The sequence below is a fragment of the Gobio gobio genome, assembly GCF_949357685.1.
Source record: "Gobio gobio genome assembly, chromosome: 16".
NCBI lineage: Eukaryota > Metazoa > Chordata > Actinopteri > Cypriniformes > Gobionidae > Gobio > Gobio gobio.
In genome coordinates, this window is record NC_137109.1 from 45,568,629 (window position 1) to 45,590,802 (window position 22,174).

Consider the following 22,174-nt stretch of genomic DNA (forward strand, 5'->3'; position numbering starts at 1 on the left):
AATTTATTTGTCATGTTTATAAAATAATGAACACATGACATATGCATTATTCAGAATTCATAATTGGTTCTATATCAAATCGGATATATAAAAAAAAAACAAATACGGGAATCGAATGACGTTCGGTTCGGTTAATGATTCAAACAGCCAGGGTGAGAAAACGTGATTTGTAATTTTGTGTGTGTGTGTGTGTGTGTGTGTGTGTGTGTGTGTGGGGGGGGGGGGGTCTCAAAAATATTGACAATGTGTTATTTTGAAGAGCAGTTTCAGTTTTGTGTAATGTGATCATCGTGAATTATTATGTGTCAAATTGCAAAAATATCATTAATTCATGCATGATGCTAATTCACTTCAATAAAGATAACTATATGTTATTCTTATCATGAGCATCATGGTGTGGTGGCGCTGCGGTGCAAATTCCACTCATGTTTAGTACGTTAACTCAAAGTTTCGTAGAAAAAATATATAAATGCAGGGCTCGACATTAATAAATCTGTCCGAGCAAATAATTTGCTTGTCCGGGTTTTTTTTTTTTCTTTTTTTTTCGTAAATGTAATTTATTCTGAAACAATATTCTCACCAGTGTTCAATCAGCTTTGACATATTTAAATTTGCATATTTGTAATATATGTTTTACCTTTTATTTCCATAATCTTATTAAATATAGATTATGCTTCAGCTTTCATTTTATATTCTTACATTTGATCTATAAATTAATTTAGATTAAGACACTATAGGGCTGTTATCAATCAAATTAAATAATTTACACTGAATTTGTTTTTTAGTTTAAATACATTTAAATATGAAACTAAACCACCAGTAGGTGGCAGCAGGTGACCGTCTTGATGAGTGAGTCGTTGAGTCGATTCATTCAAAAGATTCGTTGAAACGGCTGATTCATTCAGTAACACGCTGTTGCTGTGACGTGCGTTATGGGTCTGCTGTGATATTTGTTTGGAACAATTTTCGCTGCTGAAATCGAACAAAAACGGTCAAAATGTCATCTAAAAAGTAAGTGACTTAATGTAAATTAATTGTTTATGGAACTGTCATATGAAATCACATTTTCAGTTGTGATGGTTTTCGGGAAAACAGCACTCTTGCTCGTGTGATGTTGCTTAACTTAATCATATGTTATATAAAAACTCGACAATTTGTCATTTTAACCGTGTATGTTTGTTAACTGAGTTACTTTGTGTGAGAGAGAGGCACTCGTTTGTTGTGATTTCTCCTCGAGAGGCTGCGCGAGCGTCAACAGCAGCACAACCTTGTTACCGTCAGTTCATTACATTATTATTATACAATTATATATTATTATCCACTATCGATCGCCACTTACACTAATGAATGCAGAATCATTCTTGCATTTTGGGGATTCCCTAGTTATTTTTGTTTTAATCAGCGTATTGTTATCAAAAGTATCTATTGTTATCATCTTTCGTTTCATTTTGTTACCCTGGCAACACGTCTGTATCTGTCTTAATGTTTTGTCTTATTTATGATTTATTGATATCGATATAAATGACCAGTGAGTACAAACAGGATAGTATACCAGAACGAATAATTCTAATGAGTCGGTTCCTTTTAGTGAATCAAACACCTACAACCGCGTACTACTCTTACTAACGTTACTTCTGCCATACTAAAATATGGTAAAAGATATGACAGTGCAGTTAAAATCGCACATAATGATTTTTAAAAGATCTCTATAAATATCTAACGGCACTGTAAATGATAAGGAAGCGCAACTAGACTAGGACTACTTGGTAGTTAAAATAATCACAAATGACTTGATCTTGGATACTTTTGTGTGACCTAATTAAACTTTTAAAAATTAGTCAAATAATTGGAGGATGCGGGCATCGATCCCGCTACCTCTCGCATGCTAAGCGAGCGCTCTACCATCTGAGCTAATCCCCCTCTGAAGTAGTCTTGTGGTGGCGGACACATATGTGTGCGACACCCTCATGAGTGTTACACTACAATAGTACCGGCGGAAGTGAGTAGAACGAGCCGCGCGGCCTGTTTCGCATATGCGAAAATGTCGAGCGGGGTGGGAAGTAAGTGTTATTTTATTTCATAAAAAAGATTAACAATACAGTCCGAAATCAAACCACTTTGTACTTTGAATTCCGAGGTATTTGATGATATGTGAGTAGAGCATCTAATGCTCTTAATAACGCGGGAGTGAGCAATATAGCTGTTGCGCTAACTGGCTCCATGATAACAAAGACGATCTATGTTTACATTGTCAAAAAATGTATTTCTATTCTTGAACAATGTGCTATTTAAGTTCTCTATATGTATTAATAAATGCTTCGTGTTGTTTTAAACAAGTCACTAAGGTCATATTACACGAGTGATTAGCCTATTTTATTTCAATTTGTCGACACATTTGTTGTAAATTAAAATACAGCTTTAAAAAAAATCGTATTTTGAACGCATAACTGTCTCTGTAGAACACAAGATGATGTCTCTGGGTCCGACCGAGCCCTGGTCCATTCGGGAGAAACTCTGTCTCGCCTCCTCAGTGATGAGAAGCGGCGATCAGAACTGGTAAGAATTAATAATTAACACTCATGATCATAGAACTGTAAAATTTAACAATGTTTAATAATTCCGAGCTTTACCCAGTGGCAGTGTGTGTGTGTTGTGGGTCTTTTCTTAATATATGTGGGCATTGCGGTTCACCTAATAAAATGGTCTTTTACCAGCAGAAATGATTGTGACAGTGATGTTGATTATGATTCAGGCGTAAAACAGTGATTGGAGGATGCGGGCATCGATCCCGCTACCTCTCGCATGCTAAGCGAGCGCTCTACCATCTGAGCGAATCCCCCTTGGAAGCATTCGGGGTCGTCAGCTGACCTGGGGCGTTCTGTGGGGGCACCCAAAATAATCTAATTTACTTGGTGTAATTTGCATTAATTAATTCACACGTCTAATGTTTATTTGAATATTTCTGAATTGGAATCACGTTACAATAAATTACTGGTATTTTTTCTAGTAATTCTTAATTATAAATTGTATATGAATATTTATAATTTAATAGATAATGTTTTAGTCATAATTATATCCTATAATTTAGTTTCTTTTTTTTGTTGAGAAATCTCTTTTTTATTACTCAGGGTTAAATAGTGTTTATGAATTGGGATCATTTTAAAGTACATTGCTGATATTTTTCTTAGTAATTCTTAAAAATAAATTGAATATTAATATTTATAACTTAATTGATAATGTTTTCACAATAATAAATTAGAGGTGCATAATTTTGCTGACGTTTTTTTATTACATATATATTTAATATTATATAAATTTTTATATACACTATTTATATATATATATATTAATTAGGGCTGCATGATATTGTAAAAAAAATGACATTGTGATATTTTTTTTCCCCAACGATATATATTGCGATATTGAGAGCCATCAATCCAGGCTAAAGTCAATAATTACTATTCCATGCTATTAATAATTTCACTAATAAGCAAGCTTCATTACAAGTGACAAAAATGTTTTATTCCAAAATTAGAACATTTCTGTAAACACAAAAGCAGAACACAGCAGCTTTACACAAACCCCCCTGATTGGTTTACAACAATATAACTTAAAATAAATATATTTTTTATAAAACAACTTATAAGCATTTTGGTTCACAATCTTTTGTTTTTAAGTCAACCTTTCTTAGCAAAAGTGCCAAAGTAAAACGGTGTTGGTCATCATCATAATCATGGCACATATCTTATGAAACGTTATTGCGTCTGTTATTTCTTTCTGTCGTTGAGAGCCTTTCTGGTAAGGTTCACTGGCAAAGGCATCACAAATATTTGTTTGTTTTGGTTGACATCCAGATTTCACTTTGTATTCGTCGTAAAGAGCTTTGTGGTGCCGTTTTAAGTGACCAGACAAATTGGTGGTGTTTACTTGTTTTGTGGCCACAACTTTATGACACTTCATGCAAAGTACCTCTTTTTGGTCAACATCCTCCTTTTTTTGGCAAAAAAGTCCCAAATAGACGATCTCGGACTTTCTTTTTGGTACGAAATCCTTTTTTTTTGTTGCGGCGGATCCTCTTCGTCGCGCAGTTTTAGCAGTGAATGTTGGCTGTGAGCGGTGAGCAGCGGCACAGCGGACCAATCACTGTGCAGGCACGCGGAACGTGCATGTCACCCCAGCAACAAGCCATACAACAAACTCGTGCTTACTGTGTGCTAGCCCGGTGCTACAGTTCCGGCGATGTGACTATCGCTCACGTGCACATCGCGATGTCGAAGTTAAAATATATATATATATATATATATATATATATATATATATATATATATATATATATATATATATATATATATATATATATATATAATATATATTAGGGCTGTCAATATATTAATTTTGTCAATATATTAATTTTAATGGTGATTTAATCACACCTTTGTTTGTGGGATTAATCGCACACTTGTCGTGAAATTAAGCATACTCCATTTATCTCATTAAACACATTCCTTTTGTCATAATTTGCTATATCCACAGTAAACAATCAGATTGAAGGGTGATTCTCACAAAACTGTTGTTTCTGCAGGCTTCAAGGATTATTGGAGACTCCAAAATGACACCAAATATAAGAAGTCCATATAATTATATTATATAATAAACACCCCTTATACACACCTAAGCACCCATGAAGAAAACATTACAGAAAAAACGTTTCAGAATTCACAGTGTATAGTGTGTGAACAGAGCAACAACAACAAGATTTTCATATTAGATGTCAAGCTATGATACCGAACAATCAACCGATTTGACAGCATAAACCTACGATTACTAATCACAACAACGTACACATGACAAATCAAACATTATCCTTCCTGAGTGTGTGTGTGTGGAAACAACGCGAATGTGTGTCTGTACATGAATGCAGCGTGAGATCTGTAGCGCGCACATACACGGTTTGTTCTTTGTGCATCAATATAACAGACACTCACGCGCTTACTGTATGACTCCAGTAGGGCTGTGTGATATTGAAGAAAAATGCGATATGCAATACCTGGTTAAATAATGCAATATGCGATACGATATGGCTTTAAGTGAGTAAAATCTATTTAAATTATATTTAAAAACTGAGAATGATACCATTTATGTGCTTCACATTCTTTCTGGGAAAATAAAGCATCACTACAACTTCTGAAAATGACAAGCAGTGTTTTAGCAAAAATTAATGTCACAAATCTGACAATATAATTTTTACATCAATGTAAACAAACAAAAAATTGTAATGGCAATATTTAAATATCAAGAACTCTTTGCTTGACTTGGTAATGTATAGTTATATCAACCTAAAACTTAACTTCTAGAACATCCAGGTAAACAAACACACCTGAACTAGGGGTGGACGATTATTTTTGTTATCTTAATTTTAAGTCTTTACATGAATTAACATTAAATATACATTGATACATAATAAAGCTACAAAGGTTATTCAGCCAAGAGCACTGAGCGATTTTCTCTTGTTCTTTTGTTGTTTGACAGACAGCGGCAGGTTTACTGCATTAGCAGGTTTACTGTATAAGCAGGTTTACTGCATTAGCAGGTTTACTGTATAAGCAGTAGGGCTGCACAATATATCGAAATATCGCAAATGTACATATTGTGATATGCATATCGCAAGGGCACGCAATATCTGAATGATTTTAATAGGCTACTTTAACATTGTGAAAAGTGTAAATTTTAGGTCGACACATATAGCAGAGAATAGACTGGGCACACGACTGTTACTTATGTGACTCGACTTGACATTAAAAAGAGTTATTAAACGCAATAACTTGTGAAAAACAACTCCTTGCAGTCTCGCGCTGTCTGCTGTCTGACACACACACCGAAACGTGCGCACAAGTCGCCTCTCTCAAAGCGTGTGATCCCTTCAGTTCTGTTTCGTGCCTTGTTACGCACTCAAACTGTCAAATACACACACAGTTATGTCAAAATGGCTGTCTTGATGAGTATAACCCTGAATAATGTTTGTAGCTTTATTATGTATCCGTGTATATTTAATTCATGGGAAGACTACTGTTTTTAGTTCTTATTTTTAATAACAAAAATTAAAATAACAAAACTAATCGTCCACCCCTAGTTCAGGTGTCTTTGTTTATCTGGATGTTCTTGATGTTAAGTTTTAGGTTGATATAAGTATATGTTATTACTAAGTCAAGCAAAGAGTTTTTGGAATTTAAATATTGGCATTACATTTTTTGTTTTGTTTACATTGATGTAAAAAATTATATTTTCAGATTTGTAACATTAATTTTTGCTAAAACGGTATCATTCTCAGTTTTTAAATAATTGTTTTAATATAATTTAAATAGATTTTATACACTTAAAGCAATATCGTATCGCATATCGAATATCGCATTATTTAACAAGTTATTGCCTATCGCATTTTTCTTCAATATCGCACAGCCCTAATTAGCAGGCTGTCACTTTAAGACCTAATGCACAGATCCTGACATGCATTCGGTTTCTTTCCCCAGCTGATATCGTTCACTTAAAGCATAACCGACTGTGAATACTCATCAAGACAGCCATTTTGACATAACTCTGTGTGTATTTGACAGTTCGAGAACAGAACTGAAGGGATCACACGCTTTCAGAGAGGCGGCTTGTGCGTATGTCTCGGTGTGTGTGTGTCAGACAGCAGACAGAGCGAGACTGCAAGGAGTTGTTTTTCGCAAGTTGTTGCGTTTAATAACTCTTTTTAATGCCAAGCAAGTCACATAAGTAACAGTCGTGTGCCCAGTCTATTCTCTGCTATATGCGTCAACCTAAAATGTACACTTTTCACAATGTTGAAGTAGCCTATTAAAAGCAATCAGATATTGCGTGCCGTTGCGTTATGCATATCGCGATATGAACATTTGCGATATTTCGATATATTGTGCAGCCCTAGACTCCGGTATGTCACCAAATTGCGCTCTTCGGAAACAATCGCAGAATACGACAGAGCTCGTGTTTTAAAGCAAAGCACACACTGGAACGAACATTTCACTAAAAACGCGATGTGAGTCTCTGTTCTCTCTGATATGTCTGATGTGATCAGCCTGACCTTCTTTACATGAGCGCTGTTTTGGACTGTTTGAATAAATTAAATTACTGGATCACTGAAAACTTTCCCAGAGTTCAACGGCTTTAAATGACCTGATCACGAACATGAATGTTAGAATGGACATTTCCTCCTCCAGGGTTATAGCTGCTTGTAGATGCTCAGTGTGATTGTGATAAACTCCCGACTTCTAACATCATCTAATGCGTGACGAAAATTATGTTAATGACGCAGCTTCACGTACTTCTGTAATTAACTTTAAATTAATTGCATGCCTTAATGTTGACAGCACTAATATATATATTAGTTTGACATAAGCAATGTAGCTTATTGCACATTTTAATAATACCAAATCTCCTTTTTGATACTTTGGGTTAAATAGAGTTTATTTTGCTTACTGATTAGCTTGTAAAATCTGATACACATTTTCATTTTAATGGGCTTTATTATGATTATTGCAATAATAGTATTTCTAATAATAAAATGTCTATGATCATTTCTAATCAAATTGATAATGTATTAATTATAAATAAACATCTTAATTGCAAATTCATTGCTTTTTGTTATGAAAATCAGCAAACATGGCTTAACAGATCATTACATTAATTATATGTAAATACTCACAATGGGAACCCCTTGTGAAAATGAATTTTTTTTTATGTTATTGTTTTTCATTGCATATTATTTTATGAACATACTTTAAAGAGATTCAGATTTAAAAAAGGTTCCAAAGATAATTTTCTGCTTGGGGGAAAAAAAAAAGTTACAAATTTGATTATTGACCTGTACGTACTGTAATGCAGAATGTTACACATTTCATTTTCACTTCACATCATGATATTGTTTAAACATAGTTTAGATAGTTAGTACCCAAAGTGCAACAATGTTATTATTTAATATAATGCGTTACTGTCGAATGTGTCTGATACACTGTTATATTTTTGTCAGGGTGTCTGTAAGCAGAGCCATCAAGCCCTTCTCAGAGTCTGGACGACCCCCTGACTGGTTCTCCCAGAAGGTAATTCATATTAGTGACTGTGAGTCATTATATCAGTATTAGTGATCTGCTGATTGAATTATGTTTTAATGTGTCAATATGACCTCTGCAGCATTGTGCCTCCCAATATTCTGAGCTGCTGGAAACCACAGAGGCCCCAAAGTAAGTGATTCTCTCTCTCCGTCTTTATTAAGTCTTGCCATTGTTCTCGCAAAACCCAAAAGAGTTAAATGTTCTAGTCCTCAAATCATCTGGTCTGTGCACAATGAAAAACAATAATCAGCAAAGATTATGTACTTTTTATTTGTGCATTGAAAGCAGTAAATATTTGGAGAAGCCGTTTATGGCTTTTCACTGACTTTGTGTATTTAGGCATCACGCGATTATTTTTGTCAGTTAGCATGTTGTAGAATCATTGTTACCATTGCAACCGAAAGCATCTCATTCACATCATTCACAAGTTCATTGGCGAGTTTGGCATGTGATTTCCCTGCAGACGTAAGCGGGGTGAGAAAGGGGAGGTGGTCGAGACCATTGAGGACGTGATCGTCCGTAGATTGACAGCAGAGAGAATCGAGGAGCTCAAGAGGCTGATCAAAGACACACAGGAGAAGTACAGGTATGCTTCCACCTCCTTCTCCCTCTCACTGTCTATATCTGCCACTCACATCTGATACATTTGTTCTGTTCCTTCAGGAAACTGAAGAAAGAGGTGGATTTAATCCAGACAGGTCATATGGACACTAAACTGGAGGAGCTGTGGGCAGAGATAGAGCTGTAAGACAAGTCTGTACTGTTTTCACATCTGTGCTGTCATTTCTGGCTCTTTATGCTAAGAATTAGCCTTTCATTTTCTGAAAAGCCTTTCAGCATGATCCAGTTTCAACCACTCTTGTAGAGATTTAATTTAATGTCACATTGTTAACACTCAGGGATATTCAGAAATGACCAGGTATAAAACAAAATTCACCTCTAAATTATGAACCATGTCTATATATTAAGACATAAATATTTAAATTGGGTTTTGTGTATTATGTATTTGTACATTATTATATTATACATACATACTGTATTTATTTGGACTTTGTCAATGACTGTTTTTTGTCAAAGTTTAGATTTTCATTTGAAGTTATGTTGATTTGCATTATGAATACAGTCAAACCTGAACACAGAGAAAGCATTTTCTTACCTGTCATCTAATTCAATCATCAAAATTCAATACAAATCTGCCATTGTGTGTGTTCTCATGGGCTTGTGTGTTCTCATGCTTTTCAGAAAGAAGAAGCAGGAAGAGGAGGAGGCGGAGCAGAAGAAGAGGGCAACTGAGGCGGCCTATCAGGGTGAGATTTGCATTCGCTCAGCACTTTTAAAAGTTAATGCCTCCATAATAAAAGTTATTTTAAATTATATTAGTTTAGCAGTTCCACATATTGCTAATGTATTTTCAAATGAGATTAGTTTAACATGCAGCTTATTGCAGATATATTGCATTTTTAATACTAAGAATTTTCAGTTTTTATTACTTTGGGCTTATTGCTGCCAGTGAAATATTGTTTATTTTGCATAATGATGAACTTATTTTTATTTCTCTCTCTCTCCAGTTCGTCAGGCAGCTAAAAACACACCAAAGAGAGTCCCCAGTGTGACGGTACGTTCTCCACCTGGTGCTAGCTCTCCCAGCATGGAAGTCTCGCAGCCAGACACATCGCAGCCAATGACGGAGGAATCCTGTGCTAGTCCCATGGTGAGTTCCTGTTTCTGTTTTATGAACCTTTTTACTTGAAACTGACTTTAAGGGGTCAAAATCATGATTTCTTTGTCTAGGCTCAAGGAGTGACCGTCTTCATGCCTGTGTCAGAGGTCACGGGTTCAGGGCCTAAAGAGTCAGGGTTGGGCACTCTAGTGGACGACTCCCCACAGAAGAAACACCTCGCCCCGAAAGCCACACCACCTCCCTCCCCGCTGCTGTCTGAATTGCTGAAGAAGGGCAGCCTCATCGCTGCCAGCTCTAGACTGGTGAGTGGGGTAATACTGTAAAGCAGAGATGGGCACTCGAGTTAGTGACTCGGAATCGCATTTTATGAGACTTCAGACATGACTCGGGACTCGACCTGATATGACTTCAGACTTGATTCGACAAAAAAAAAAAGACATGTAAATATTTTTTAAAACAACTCAAGTCTTTAATCCTTATTTATCCTAAATTAAGGGCGTTTTCACACCTGAAAGTCCGCACCAAGGTCCGAACCGAAGTTCATGTTTTGATACTTTTTATATATTCGGTTAGTTTTGGTTTGGTTTCACATTGCAATTATGTGAGCGGACTAAAGAACTTTACATGACGCACTTGCGTCCACTCGTCATCATCTATGTGGGCGACATCTGGACATTGATTGGTTTGTAAACGGACGTGCGTCTGACGTCAGCGTCTTTGGCAAGTTGAAAGAACAGACGCATATCGTTGCCACTATTGAACAGTGTGCATTGCTTGACTATTTTTTTATTCGTTACGTTTAAAAGTGGACATTTCGAGCTTTATATACACATATTTCACATGTTTGTGAGGCAAGTAGCTGCTGAGTTTCGGTTTATTTGAGACCCGCTCCAGTAAATGTGCAAAGCATGTGATCGCTCCCGTGATTATTGTCTGGTATAGACTATTTGCTTCTTATTTATTAAATCCAGGCAATTATCTGATTAAACGTTGATTAAAATTAAGATACAATTTATACAAAATGAAATTCCCATTAAAGAAATGCTTTCTAGGCAAAATCATTCAAAATTTAGTTCAAAATTATTTCTGACTTTCTGTCTACTGACATATTGCGCATATTTTAACTTTTCATAATCAATGTAGCCTAGATTGAATTTAAAAATAACGTTATAATATTTAAACATAAACAGGAACTTCCTGTAAATGGTCTGAAAGTCCGAACCATACAGAAAATGCTTTCACACTAGAAACGAACCAAACCTTTGTTCAGTTTGATCCGGAACGAGACAACCTCTTTTCGTCGGACCAAATTTCGTCAGTTTGGTCCGGACCGTGGTACGGGGGAGGTTTCACACCTGCAATTTTGATTCGGACCAAACTGAAAAGTCCGAAAATCCGGACCAAACAAGGTAGGTGTGAAAACGCCCTAAAATGTAGCTTTATTTGAATGTTATAATTAGTGCTGGAAATCGATAAAAAAAAAAACTAATCACATTTTTTCTGTAATAGTTAATATTTTGATATTGTATTATTTTCAGTTACTCTCCAAATTAATGTAGAAACAATTTAAAGACAGCATATTTTATGCAGCATATTTGTGTTTGTTACGTCTCCCTATTAAAAAGAAATAAATGTCTAGGAGTAATAGGGTCAGTAATGTGTTAAGGAAAAATAAATGTAAATAAAGTAAATGAACTGGTTCAGTTACTGATAAATTACGTGATAGCATGAATCAGGCAGAGACAGATTTGAACTTAAGTCTTTTAGTAATTCAAAATCATAAGTGAACACCCGATTGATTTACAAAGTAATAATGATCAAGGAAAGGAATATTTACAGAAGATATATATACATATAGTGAAACAAAAGCACGGAACACAAAAGCAAGGGACAATGAGCGGTGCTAAAGCAAAGAAATCAACAAAACAAAACATCCACTAACTTATTTAAAGTTCTCAACTAACTAAGAAATAAAGACAAAAGTAAACACTACACAACTAAGCTACACTAACTAACAAACATAAATACATGGGGTAGAATCTGCTCCTTACCTGGTGTATATAAACAATTGCAACACCTAATGTGTTGTATTATGTAGGTCACGTGACATGCTACTATCCCATCGCTCAAGCAAAACAAACAAGAGAAAACCACGCCTCTTTTCCTCTGGTCACTTCCGGGTCTTTATACAGGGAAGGCGAGCTCCGATTGGTTCTTTGGGAGGGATGTCACTCAGGAACAAATGAAGATTGATGTTCAAAACAACAAATCATGAACCTAAGAATGAAGGATAGCTGAGAATAGAGAAAGAAAAAAGAAAACAAACAACCAACATACGTCGTGGATGAAAATGTTATATTTACCCGTGGCCTTCCCTGTTAGACATATACAGAAATGTAATAGTTATCAAACACCTTTCTTAACTGCATGAATAATAAATTAAACATAGGTTAATCATCATTAAAGCCACAATTTTCTCTGTTCCTGTTGTTCTTTGATGAACATTAATGACATTATCAGTGCAGCTGTCACTTAAAGATCGGCCGCTGCCGAACATGACGCGGATCTGATGCGCTGTGCCGCGCGTCTCATTTCCTCACAACTCTTTAAGTTAATTTAAGACGTTATTTAACTAATTTAAGACTCCTAATATGAGAATTCTCGACACAACTGGCGTTTTGGCAAAATTCTCTGTGTTGTTGTTATTGTTTGTTCTAGAGCGAAAGAGAACTCAATGTGTGCACGAGACTGACGCGAGTCTGTCTGTGCGTCGCGTGTGTGTGTGCCTTAGATGGTTTAAAAGCATTTGAATGAATAAGAGCGTGATCATGTAACGCTGGGCAAAAATGGATATAAAAACGAACGCTGCATTAATTGCGTTAAATATTTTTAATGCGTTAAACTGAAAAAATGAATTTGTCCAGCCAATCTGCTTCACATGTACGTAGATCGGACCCTTGTCATAGAATTTGATAATGGATGTCCGTGTATTGCGTGTAAACTTCGAAATGTCATAAGAGTCCCATTAAACATGACAAGATCCATCGTGCCATATGTTCTCACATTTGGATGTATAACCATGTCAGATCGGCTAGATACAAAGAATGTGTGGAAAAACAATTAAAGACACCGGAAAGTCACTTTATTAGACATCGCATCCACAAAGGTTAGTGACATTAACTCACACAGCTCGCTGTTTTACTGTGGTGTAGCTGGGTGGCTCTTTTGGATTGCCAGCGTGTTAAAACATCTCAACCTTTAAACCTAGCACTACGTTTTACTTTTATCAATCTTTTCGCAGCTTTTCTCTCTCTTAATGTGTGACTACGAGAGAGAGATAGAAAGATGTTAATCCATTTGTTACTTAAAGCGCACATTTTAACGTATCGCAATCAGCATGCGTACAGTTTTCTATTGACTGGAAACAACTAGAAATGTTCGGCGGTTTGATATTTTCTGATAATATCTGTCATCAATAACAGCGCTGTAACAAACGTGACTGCCGCCATCTTATGTCCATTCAGCAACTGTATTGAAAATGACTACTCGTATTTTACCTCACCAGTACAATTGTTTTTTAAATTACATTCTAATGGATTATAACGTAATTGTTTGCGTGTATCCCTTACATCTTAGGACCTTTATTACAAACAAAACTGATGATAGAAATGTCATATATTTTGTCTAAATTTAAAAAAAGTTGGATTTTTAAATATGAGGTTTTTTTGTAAGACATAAAATGACTTGAGACTCGACTCGGATTCGTGACAAAAGACCTCAGATTTGACTCGGACTCCAGATGAAAGACTTGTGAACATCTCTGCTGTAAAGCACTCAAAGTTTAAGCCTTTGGAATTAAGGTGCATGTCACAGCAAACAGGCTTGCTTCTGTCATGTCTCAGGCCCATTTTCTATTTCTCAACCCTACTTTTATGTCTAATTCATATTTTCTTATAAATAAAGTTAAGAAAGTCTCCCAGTAAGATTCCATGGTGCTCAAAATATTCTAAACGTAAAATAGTCCAACCAGCCCATTTATACTAACTAAACTGCAGACATGAACATTTAACAGCTTTTATATATATATATATATATATTTTTAAACTTATTTCCGGTTTGATATTTTAGTGCTAAACATAAGCTTATTTGCCAACACAACACTTCTCGTTTTTCATTTAATACTAGTATTTTATATTATTTCAATGTTTTTAGTTAACGTTTTGAATAATTTTTTTATTTAACCCTGAGTACAACTAATCTATGAAACCTTGACTAATATCAAAAGTGGAGAATGTGTCTGTAGATTTTGTGAAGGATTTGTCGTATTGTGTGTGGGTGTGTCGGGCAGGTGGTTGAAGGCGATGTGGCCACAGGTTTGAGTAATGGATCTCATGGAATTGAGCTTCACACCTCTGCAACCGCTCTGCCTGTTAATCAGGATATCACAGCAGGTAAACACAAAAAAACACACTTCTATCTGCTTGCTTTAAATGTGCGTCTCTTCAATGTTAAACATTTTCTGTGTCCGTGAACAAACTGAATTTTAAGGTATGCTGCTTGCTGTGGTTTTGATTTCTTTTAGTGCTATTCATTTGCATTTTGACTGCGTCCTGCATGCAACTTTTAGATTTCACGCCCGCTGTATTGCATTATTACCGTGTAGTTTGAGTAATGGGAAAGTAGCTTTGGCTTTAGAGTGTGTGTTTTGTAGCGCTATATGTGTGTGTGTGTCTTTGTGTCAGATGCTCCTACGTTATCTCGTCTGCTGGAGAGCTCCACCCCAGCGCAGCAACCTGTCAGTGCTGATCCCCCTAAGCCCCCCACAGTGGTCCCCCCAGCCCCGGACCACCTCTCTGTGCCTAAAACAGGTCTATGATCTCTCTGATTTCCTCTCTTCAGCACTTTCTCTGTAGGACAGTCAGTCTGTTTCTGCTCAGGCAATCTGTTTCCTGTTTGTGTCAATGTGTAGTTCATCCTATCCTCATCCAATCACATCTGACAGTGCTGGAGTTTTTTCTGATTATGTTCTATAATAACAAGAAATACTGCAGATTTGTTCTAGAACTGCGGGTCTAATATAGAACTTCAGAAGTATTTTCATACAGAAGACTTTTATACATTTATTTTTGAACTCCAGGTGTACACTACCATTCAAAAGTTTGTGATCGGTAAGATTTTTAAATGTTTTTGAAAAAGTGTCATATGCTCACTAAAGCCCTGAAAAACATTAGGGAAATTTGTTTCACTGGTTAATCCTGTCCGAATCTGCCATGTCTGTGTTTCTCTCACACAACCTCAGTAAAAATTGCTTTCATTTCATTTTAATATGGATGGTATCCGATGGTTTTTAAAATAAAATAAATAGAGCCAAATCGCGGAAACTGTGAAGACTGCCCATTTTAAAATCAGTGTCAGGATACTTGTTTAGATGTCTCTGCACACTTATGTGTGTTTATTATAAACAGCCACTTCTATAGATATGGTTTTCAATAATAAATTAAAGTTATACCAATAAGTTATTCATTAAAAAACATATACGTCATACTTGATGCATGCAGGCACAGCACATGACCTTCCTTAATGCCCACGTCTAGAAAACACACACACTCCCACTTCTGTAATAAACATGGAGATGTTAGTCTCATCCGCAGGGGCACCGCTAGCAATTTTGGGCCCTATGAAAGAATATGAGGTTGGGCCCCCTACCGCACCAAACATAAAAGTCAACCTAGCAATCCAATTTTGTTGTATGCAATTTAATGATGTATATGTAGGCTATATCTGTGTTAAATAGCACAATACCGGATTCTCCTCTCCATCACCTTCTCTCTTTCTTCTCTCAGTCACCTTATCCTTCCTGACCTGCATATTTCCCTTCCCAAAGCTGAGCTTTGGTTGATTTACAGTCTTTGCAAACTGATTGTTTAAAACTTCTATCTTAACACAGCTGTTAGCTACACAGCTTATCTCGCACTTTATGGCCGGTAACTGAAGTGTCGTGCTGGAATTCACGCTCGGCAGCTGTGAACATAAAGCCCGCATTTATTTATCTGGTTGACTATTTTATTTTGATAATGAACAGGCTGCGATGTCAAATTGGCAGTGCTAGAAGTTAGAAACTGACATATTATGCGCGCATGCGAGGCACGCCGGCGCAATCACTTGGATTTTTCCCTCAGCAGTGGAAACGACTTAATACTCTGTTATTTATGGTCATACAGAAGAGTACATCATTCAAAACAGTAGTGTGTCTATTTTAATTTGTGTAGCTACTAGGGCTGGGCAAATTAATGCGTTAACGCGGGCGATTCATTTTTTCAGCTTAACGCATTAAAAATATTTAACGCAAATAACGCAGCGCCCGTTTTTATATCCATTTTTGCCAAGCATTATATGATCACGCTCCTATTCATGTAAATGCTTCCAAGCGCGACAAGACACAAGAGAACGTGCTGTAAGTCAATGTCGTGTGTGTGTGTGTGTGTGTGTGTGTGTGTGTGTGTGTGTGTGTGTGTGTGTGTGTGTGTGTGTGTGTGTGTGTGTGTGTGTGTGTGTGTGTGTGTGTGTGTGTGTGTGTGTGTGTGTGTGTGTGTGTGTGTGTGTGTGTGTGTGTGTGTGTGTGTGTGTGTGTGTGTGTGTGTGTGTGTGTGTCAGTTTGGTTGTGTCTCATGTCAGCTAATCGAGGGACATTCTGACACACACACTCACACATCGAGTTCTCTTTTGCTCTTGAACAAACAATAACAACAACACAGATTTTGAGTATTCTCATTAGGAGTCTTAAAGTAGTTAAATAACGTCTTAAATAACGTCATGTTCATCAGTGGCTGTTCTTAAAGTGACAGGAGCACTGATGATGCCTGTCATTAATGTTCATCAATGAACAACGGGAACAGAGAAAATTGTAGCTTTAATGATGATTAATCTATATTTAATTTATTATTCATGCAGTTAAGAAAGGTGTTTGATAACTATTACATTTCTGTATATGTCTAACAGGGAAGGCCACAGGTAAAAATAACATTTATTATAATGGGTTTATGTAAAGATTGTTTTAAGTTAACTTAAATTAAAAGTAGTTTTTTTTAAAGCCTCATAAATGTTGAAATTGGTAGCTTTCAGTTATACTGTAATGTAACGTCATTAATGTTTCATAGAGACACATTAGTATCAGTTACTGGCCTTCATTCATAAAAACATGCCATTACAACACATATTTAAAATATGATGTCTTTAAATTGTTTCTACATTAATTTGGAGAGTAACTGAAATTATTACAATATCAAAATATTAAAAACTTAAAATATTAAAAAATTCGATGAATTCGGGTTTTTTTATCGATTACCAGCGCTAGTAGCTACATTAAAAATGACTACAAATGTCATCCCTTTGAAAACTGAAGAAAACGACAGGATGCGCTTTTGTCTCCGTCTCCTTGAACATCTATCTGGCTCACGCGCACAAAATTGAAACCAAAACACAGTGAAAACATGATGCACAGACTGACGTGAGAAATATATCTATCAATAGAAACCTTTAAGTGACTACAGTTTTTTTTTTTTAAGATTATTTGACGTTAAATAAGCCATTTTATTTGTTACTCTTTGGTAGTTTATACATTTATAATTTCTATTAAAGTAGTACTGTTACTAGTACTAATAAACTGATCTTTGGGGGCCCCAGAAGTGTGTGGACATTTAGAATCGTCCTTTCTTGTTTTTGTCCCCTAAGCCAAATTCAGCATTTAAAAATATTGATGTGGTTTTTCCTCTCAAAAAGAATAATCAGTACTTCTTCCGAGCACACCATGAAAGAGATGAGCCATAGTAAGAGTAAGCATTGTGTTTGTTGGCATGTGTAGGAGCCGCAGCTGTCGCTGAAGGTTCTGGAGCGGAGGCGGTAATGGCAGGTTCGTCCACGCCGGCGGAGGTGGAGGGGAAAGTGGCAGAGCTGGTGGAGGAGGACACAGTGGTGTCAGTGTCATACATGGCCCACGAACTGGACCTGGAGACTGTGGGGGACATCATTGCAATCATAGAGGAGAAGGTATGCACACACAAAAACATACAACCATCTGTGTACAGTTGTGATGATGTGATCACTTCATTTCATCTCCTGTCCTCACTAACTGCTATAAATGGTTATAATAGACAAGCTGACAATGTCTAAAAATGAAAAAAAAAAAAACAAAGAAAGTTAATAGTCATATAATCTACACCATTTTAGCATTATATCCTAGATTTCCAATGTTTATTTAAATCATTAAAGGGTTAGTTCATCCAAAAAGGAAAATTGTGTCATTAATTCAGACATCCCAACCTGCAAAAAGTCATTTCAGGGAGGTATCCAAAGGACATGACATTTCACCACAGAACATGACTTTATTTGTATACCGAAATGTAGAATATATATATATATATATATATATATATAATATATAATATATAGCAGAACAATGAATGAATAAAATAACTCTTTACATACACGCCAAATGTAAATTGTACAGCGTGCAAGATTGTCTTTATGTTTAACGATTATAAGACAGGGCTACACTTTCGTGTAGTCTGGCGTAAAATGTGTCTTATACTTTTGTTTTTTGGGGGACTCTTCCTCTGCCATGGCGCTCCTGTTTCTAGATACACTGAACTGATTAATTCAGTTCGGGAGAAGAGATAAAAGCCCACCCACACTGACAATTGATTGGTTGACTAACCGAAACAGGCCAATCAGGATGCTTGCGCTTCATGAGGCACGCTAGCGCACACACGCAAGGTCTTTTGCTCCCTCTACCTCTCTGCCGTGTGCATTCGCGCTCTTGCTCGCTCGCTCTAGATTTTAACTAATTTGCGGGCATCAGGGAGCCGCTATCAATATATGGGAGACTCCCAGAACTTTTTTGGGTGAACTAACCCTTTAACTAAAGTTATTGAGTGGCACATAGTAAGACAAAAAGAAATCAAGATTAAAAATGACATTTTCAGCAAAAACATTCTGTTGTTCAACTGGGAGAACATGAGATTAGCAGTGTTATTTTATTATTATTTATATACTATTTTTTTAATTATTAAATTACATATGAAGTTTTTTTTAGAATGTTGCATTTAGTATTTCAATTTATAAATGTAACAAATTACAAGAGCTCTCCAAACCCACCTAGTGCTTTTTATAAACTCCTTAAACAGAAAATAGTTGAAAAGCTCTTCCTTTCTATTGCCAAATCTGAAACAAAGTAATCAAATACTTCTGTCTCAGGTGGACGACCCCGTGGAGGCTCTGGACGCAGCCGCAGTGGAGGCGGCTCTCTCCCTCTGTGAGGATCCAGCGGTCGGGGGCCACCCCCTCACCAGCCCCTGGGAGTCACAGACCTTTAAGGCAGCTGAACCAGAGCCCATCGTCCAGCAGAGCGCCGCCCCAGCGGTCACACAGAGCGACCCAGACCCTGCGGGTGTGCAGGGAGAAATGGAGGTTCTGGTTGAGGAGGCTACAGAAACCGAAACGGTTGACGAAGTGACAAGGGAAGGTGTGGCGCCTGTCGCCCCTGACGCAGAGCAGAGCCAGGACCCTGAGATTAAGACTGAGGCTGAGAGAGATGGAGAGGGAGAATGTGGGATGGAGGAAACACAGCAGGAGAACAGAACCCCAAGTCCAGCTGTGAAGTGTGAGGGGGAGGACTGGGTTCAGCCAGAGACAGTGACGCCCTATCTGGACTCAGAGGACAGCTCAGCCTCGGCGAAAGACACAAAGGTATCAGCAAAACAGCAGCCAAATTAAAATTTTGTTTTCAGTAAGAGAAGAAGGGTCAGTAAAATTTCTTTTTACTATTTTTATTATAGGAAGCACCCATTATTTTTTATTTTTTTTCAAACCCATATTACTTTCATTCTTCTGTGGAACACAAAAAGAATATATATATTTCTCATAAACAGTACAGTTTTATGGTTTAGCATGTTACCATTGACATTGCCCTGCCCCTTTCAATTTTTCCCTTTCACATGCTGAAGGAGGTTAAGGAAGAGGATGCAGGTAGTGAGGTGGATGTGGATGAAGGAATGGAGATGAAAGAGTGTGGCGACGGGGACGGAGAGGGGCCATATCTCTCGGAGGTTGATCCTCCTGCCAGTGAGAGTGAGGATGGATATGGCAGTCACTCTCAGCGCTACACTACTGCAGACTCCACCGCCAGCAGCCCTGCTTCATCACAGTTGTGAGTGTGTGTGTGTGTTAGCATACACTACTTACTTTTGTATCCTATATCTGCCTTTAACAGTTCCCTCTCTCTCTCTCAGCTCAATGTGTAGTGAAGATCAAGAGGCCTTGCAGGCTCAGAAGATCTGGAAGAAGGCCATCATGCTGGTGTGGCGGGCAGCAGCCAATCACAGGTGAGCTTGTAAATCATACTTATCACGGCTGCTGTTATAGGATGAGCACCGACCTTTAGATAGAAATTAGTTTGTGTATTATGTGTGTATCATTTATCGTTTTGTTTTTCAGGTATGCAAGTGTGTTTCTGCAGCCTGTGTCTGATGACATCGCCCCTGGTTATCACAGCATTGTACACAGGTACCAAGCTTAGACGGCTTGAAATATAATGATCCAATGATTTTCACCATGCACAAAACGTGACAGGAATCTAGTCAGAAAAATGGAATTTACAGCATAACACTGAATATCACTGAATATGGCAACATTTGGATGAGTTAATCAAAAGTATTTCTGTACAATTAATTAAATTGTGATATGAGTGTCTGTGAATAATAATAATAATAATTTGTATTAAATCATAAATCCAGAAACAGAAAAAAAAATCAAACATTTCATAGAGCCATAACATTGTAAAATGTTAAAGGAACACGCCGACTTTTTGGATCTTTAGCTTATTCACCATATCCCCCAGAGTTAGATAAGTCCCTAAATCCCATTCTCATCTCCGTGCCATAACTCTGTCTGACGCACCCACCGCTAGCCTAGCTTAGCACAAAGACTGGAGGTAAACGGCTCCAACTAGCCTTCTGCTCAATAAGTGAGAAAATAACGCCAACATTTTGTGATGTGTATAGTTACATTGTGTACTAAGACCGACATGGCTAGGAACTATTCTCTCATTCCTGCGTAATAATCAAGGAACTTTGTGCCGTACCATGAGTGCAGCAGCGCAATGATATTACAGCCGTTTACCTCCAGTCTTTGTGCTAAGCTAGGCTAGCGGTGGGTGCGTCAGACAGAGTTATGGCACGGAGATGAGAATGGGATGTATGGACTTATCTAACTCTGGGGGATACGGTGAATAAGATAAAGTCCCAAAAAGTCAGCGTGTTCCTTTAATACATTATTAAATTGTTAAATGTTTTATGCATAACATTTATTAGACATTCTTTTGATTATTTCGATTTAATTAAACCTTTAAAACAAAATCCCCAAAAATTATAATGGAAACCATGGAAATTGGGTAAAATAAAACTGAATTTGGGGGAGGGGGGAACCGATTTTATAATGGAATCCAAAAAATTCCAAAAATGTATTATAGAAAATATATATTTTTTTACAAATTATTAAATTGTTAAAGATTTGTTAATTCAATTGATTAGACATGCTTTTTGTTTATTTAAATGTAATTAAACCATTAAAACAAAGTCCAGAAAAATAAAAAAAAATTCCAGAAAACATGTAAATTGGGAAAAATCAAAAGGAATTTCGGAACAAATTAAATAAAACAGATTTCAAAATGGAATCCAGAATTTTTTTGGGGGAAAAATTGTAATCCAGAAAATTAAATGCATTTTCAGTTTTTTTTTGTTGGCTAATAATGTTTCTGTTTTTTTCTGAATTCTCTGCCTCCTCAGACCAATGGACCTGTCGGCCATCAAGAAGAACATTGAGTCTGGGCAGATCCGCACAACGGCGGAGTTCCAGCGTGACATCATGCTGATGTTCCAGAACGCGGTGATGTATAACAGCTCGGATCACGACGTCTACCACATGGCCCTGGAGATGCAGAGGGATGTTCTGGAACAGATCCAGCAGTTCTTGGCCACTCAGCTGATCATGCAAACATCAGAATCGGGCATCAGCACCAAGAGTCTGCGTGGAAGGGAAGCCAACCGCAAACAAGACCCCAATGAGAAGGTTAGAGACACACACACACACACACACACACACACACACAAACACAAACCATGAGTGGAAACAAGACGCTGTGGAGAAGGTTGGAGGAATATCAACACAAACAGTGAGCACTGTAAGGAGACACATCAATCACACAATGTGTTTCACACGGTGACATTTAATAGTTTTTTAGTGGCTTGACAAATTATATTTATATATTTCCTATTTAGTTTGTTGTTGGTGCATTAGAACATAAAAGTAAAAT

The 22,174-nt window shown here is 36.9% G+C and overlaps 1 protein-coding gene across 10 annotated transcripts in view; it reads left to right on the forward strand.

Moving 5' to 3' along the window:
• The first annotated feature begins 1,975 nt into the window (after positions 1-1,975).
• The window catches only part of brd8b (bromodomain containing 8b), a 31,004-nt gene continuing 10,805 nt past the window's right edge, over positions 1,976-22,174 (forward strand). For 6 of the 10 annotated variants that reach the window (XR_013818107.1, XR_013818108.1, XM_079838212.1 and 3 more), the window contains exons 1-17: positions 1,993-2,060; positions 2,460-2,556; positions 8,045-8,114; positions 8,206-8,255; positions 8,590-8,712; positions 8,790-8,870; positions 9,369-9,433; positions 9,695-9,837; positions 9,918-10,109; positions 14,156-14,258; positions 14,550-14,675; positions 17,669-17,853; positions 19,060-19,551; positions 19,809-20,011; positions 20,094-20,186; positions 20,299-20,367; positions 21,648-21,930. Coding sequence is in view for 8 of the 10 variants with exons in the window: in XM_079838212.1 (XP_079694338.1) it covers positions 2,042-2,060; positions 2,460-2,556; positions 8,045-8,114; positions 8,206-8,255; positions 8,590-8,712; positions 8,790-8,870; positions 9,369-9,433; positions 9,695-9,837; positions 9,918-10,109; positions 14,156-14,258; positions 14,550-14,675; positions 17,669-17,853; positions 19,060-19,551; positions 19,809-20,011; positions 20,094-20,186; positions 20,299-20,367; positions 21,648-21,930 (2,394 nt within the window). In the remaining 2 variants the exon portion in view is untranslated. Of the gene's footprint in view, positions 2,061-2,459; positions 2,557-8,044; positions 8,115-8,205; positions 8,256-8,589; positions 8,713-8,789; positions 8,871-9,368; positions 9,434-9,694; positions 9,838-9,917; positions 10,110-14,155; positions 14,259-14,549; positions 14,676-17,668; positions 17,854-19,059; positions 19,552-19,808; positions 20,012-20,093; positions 20,187-20,298; positions 20,368-21,647; positions 21,931-22,174 lie in introns of all 10 variants that reach the window. The other 4 variants (XM_079838214.1, XM_079838217.1, XM_079838211.1 and 1 more) reach the window with 2 other exon arrangements.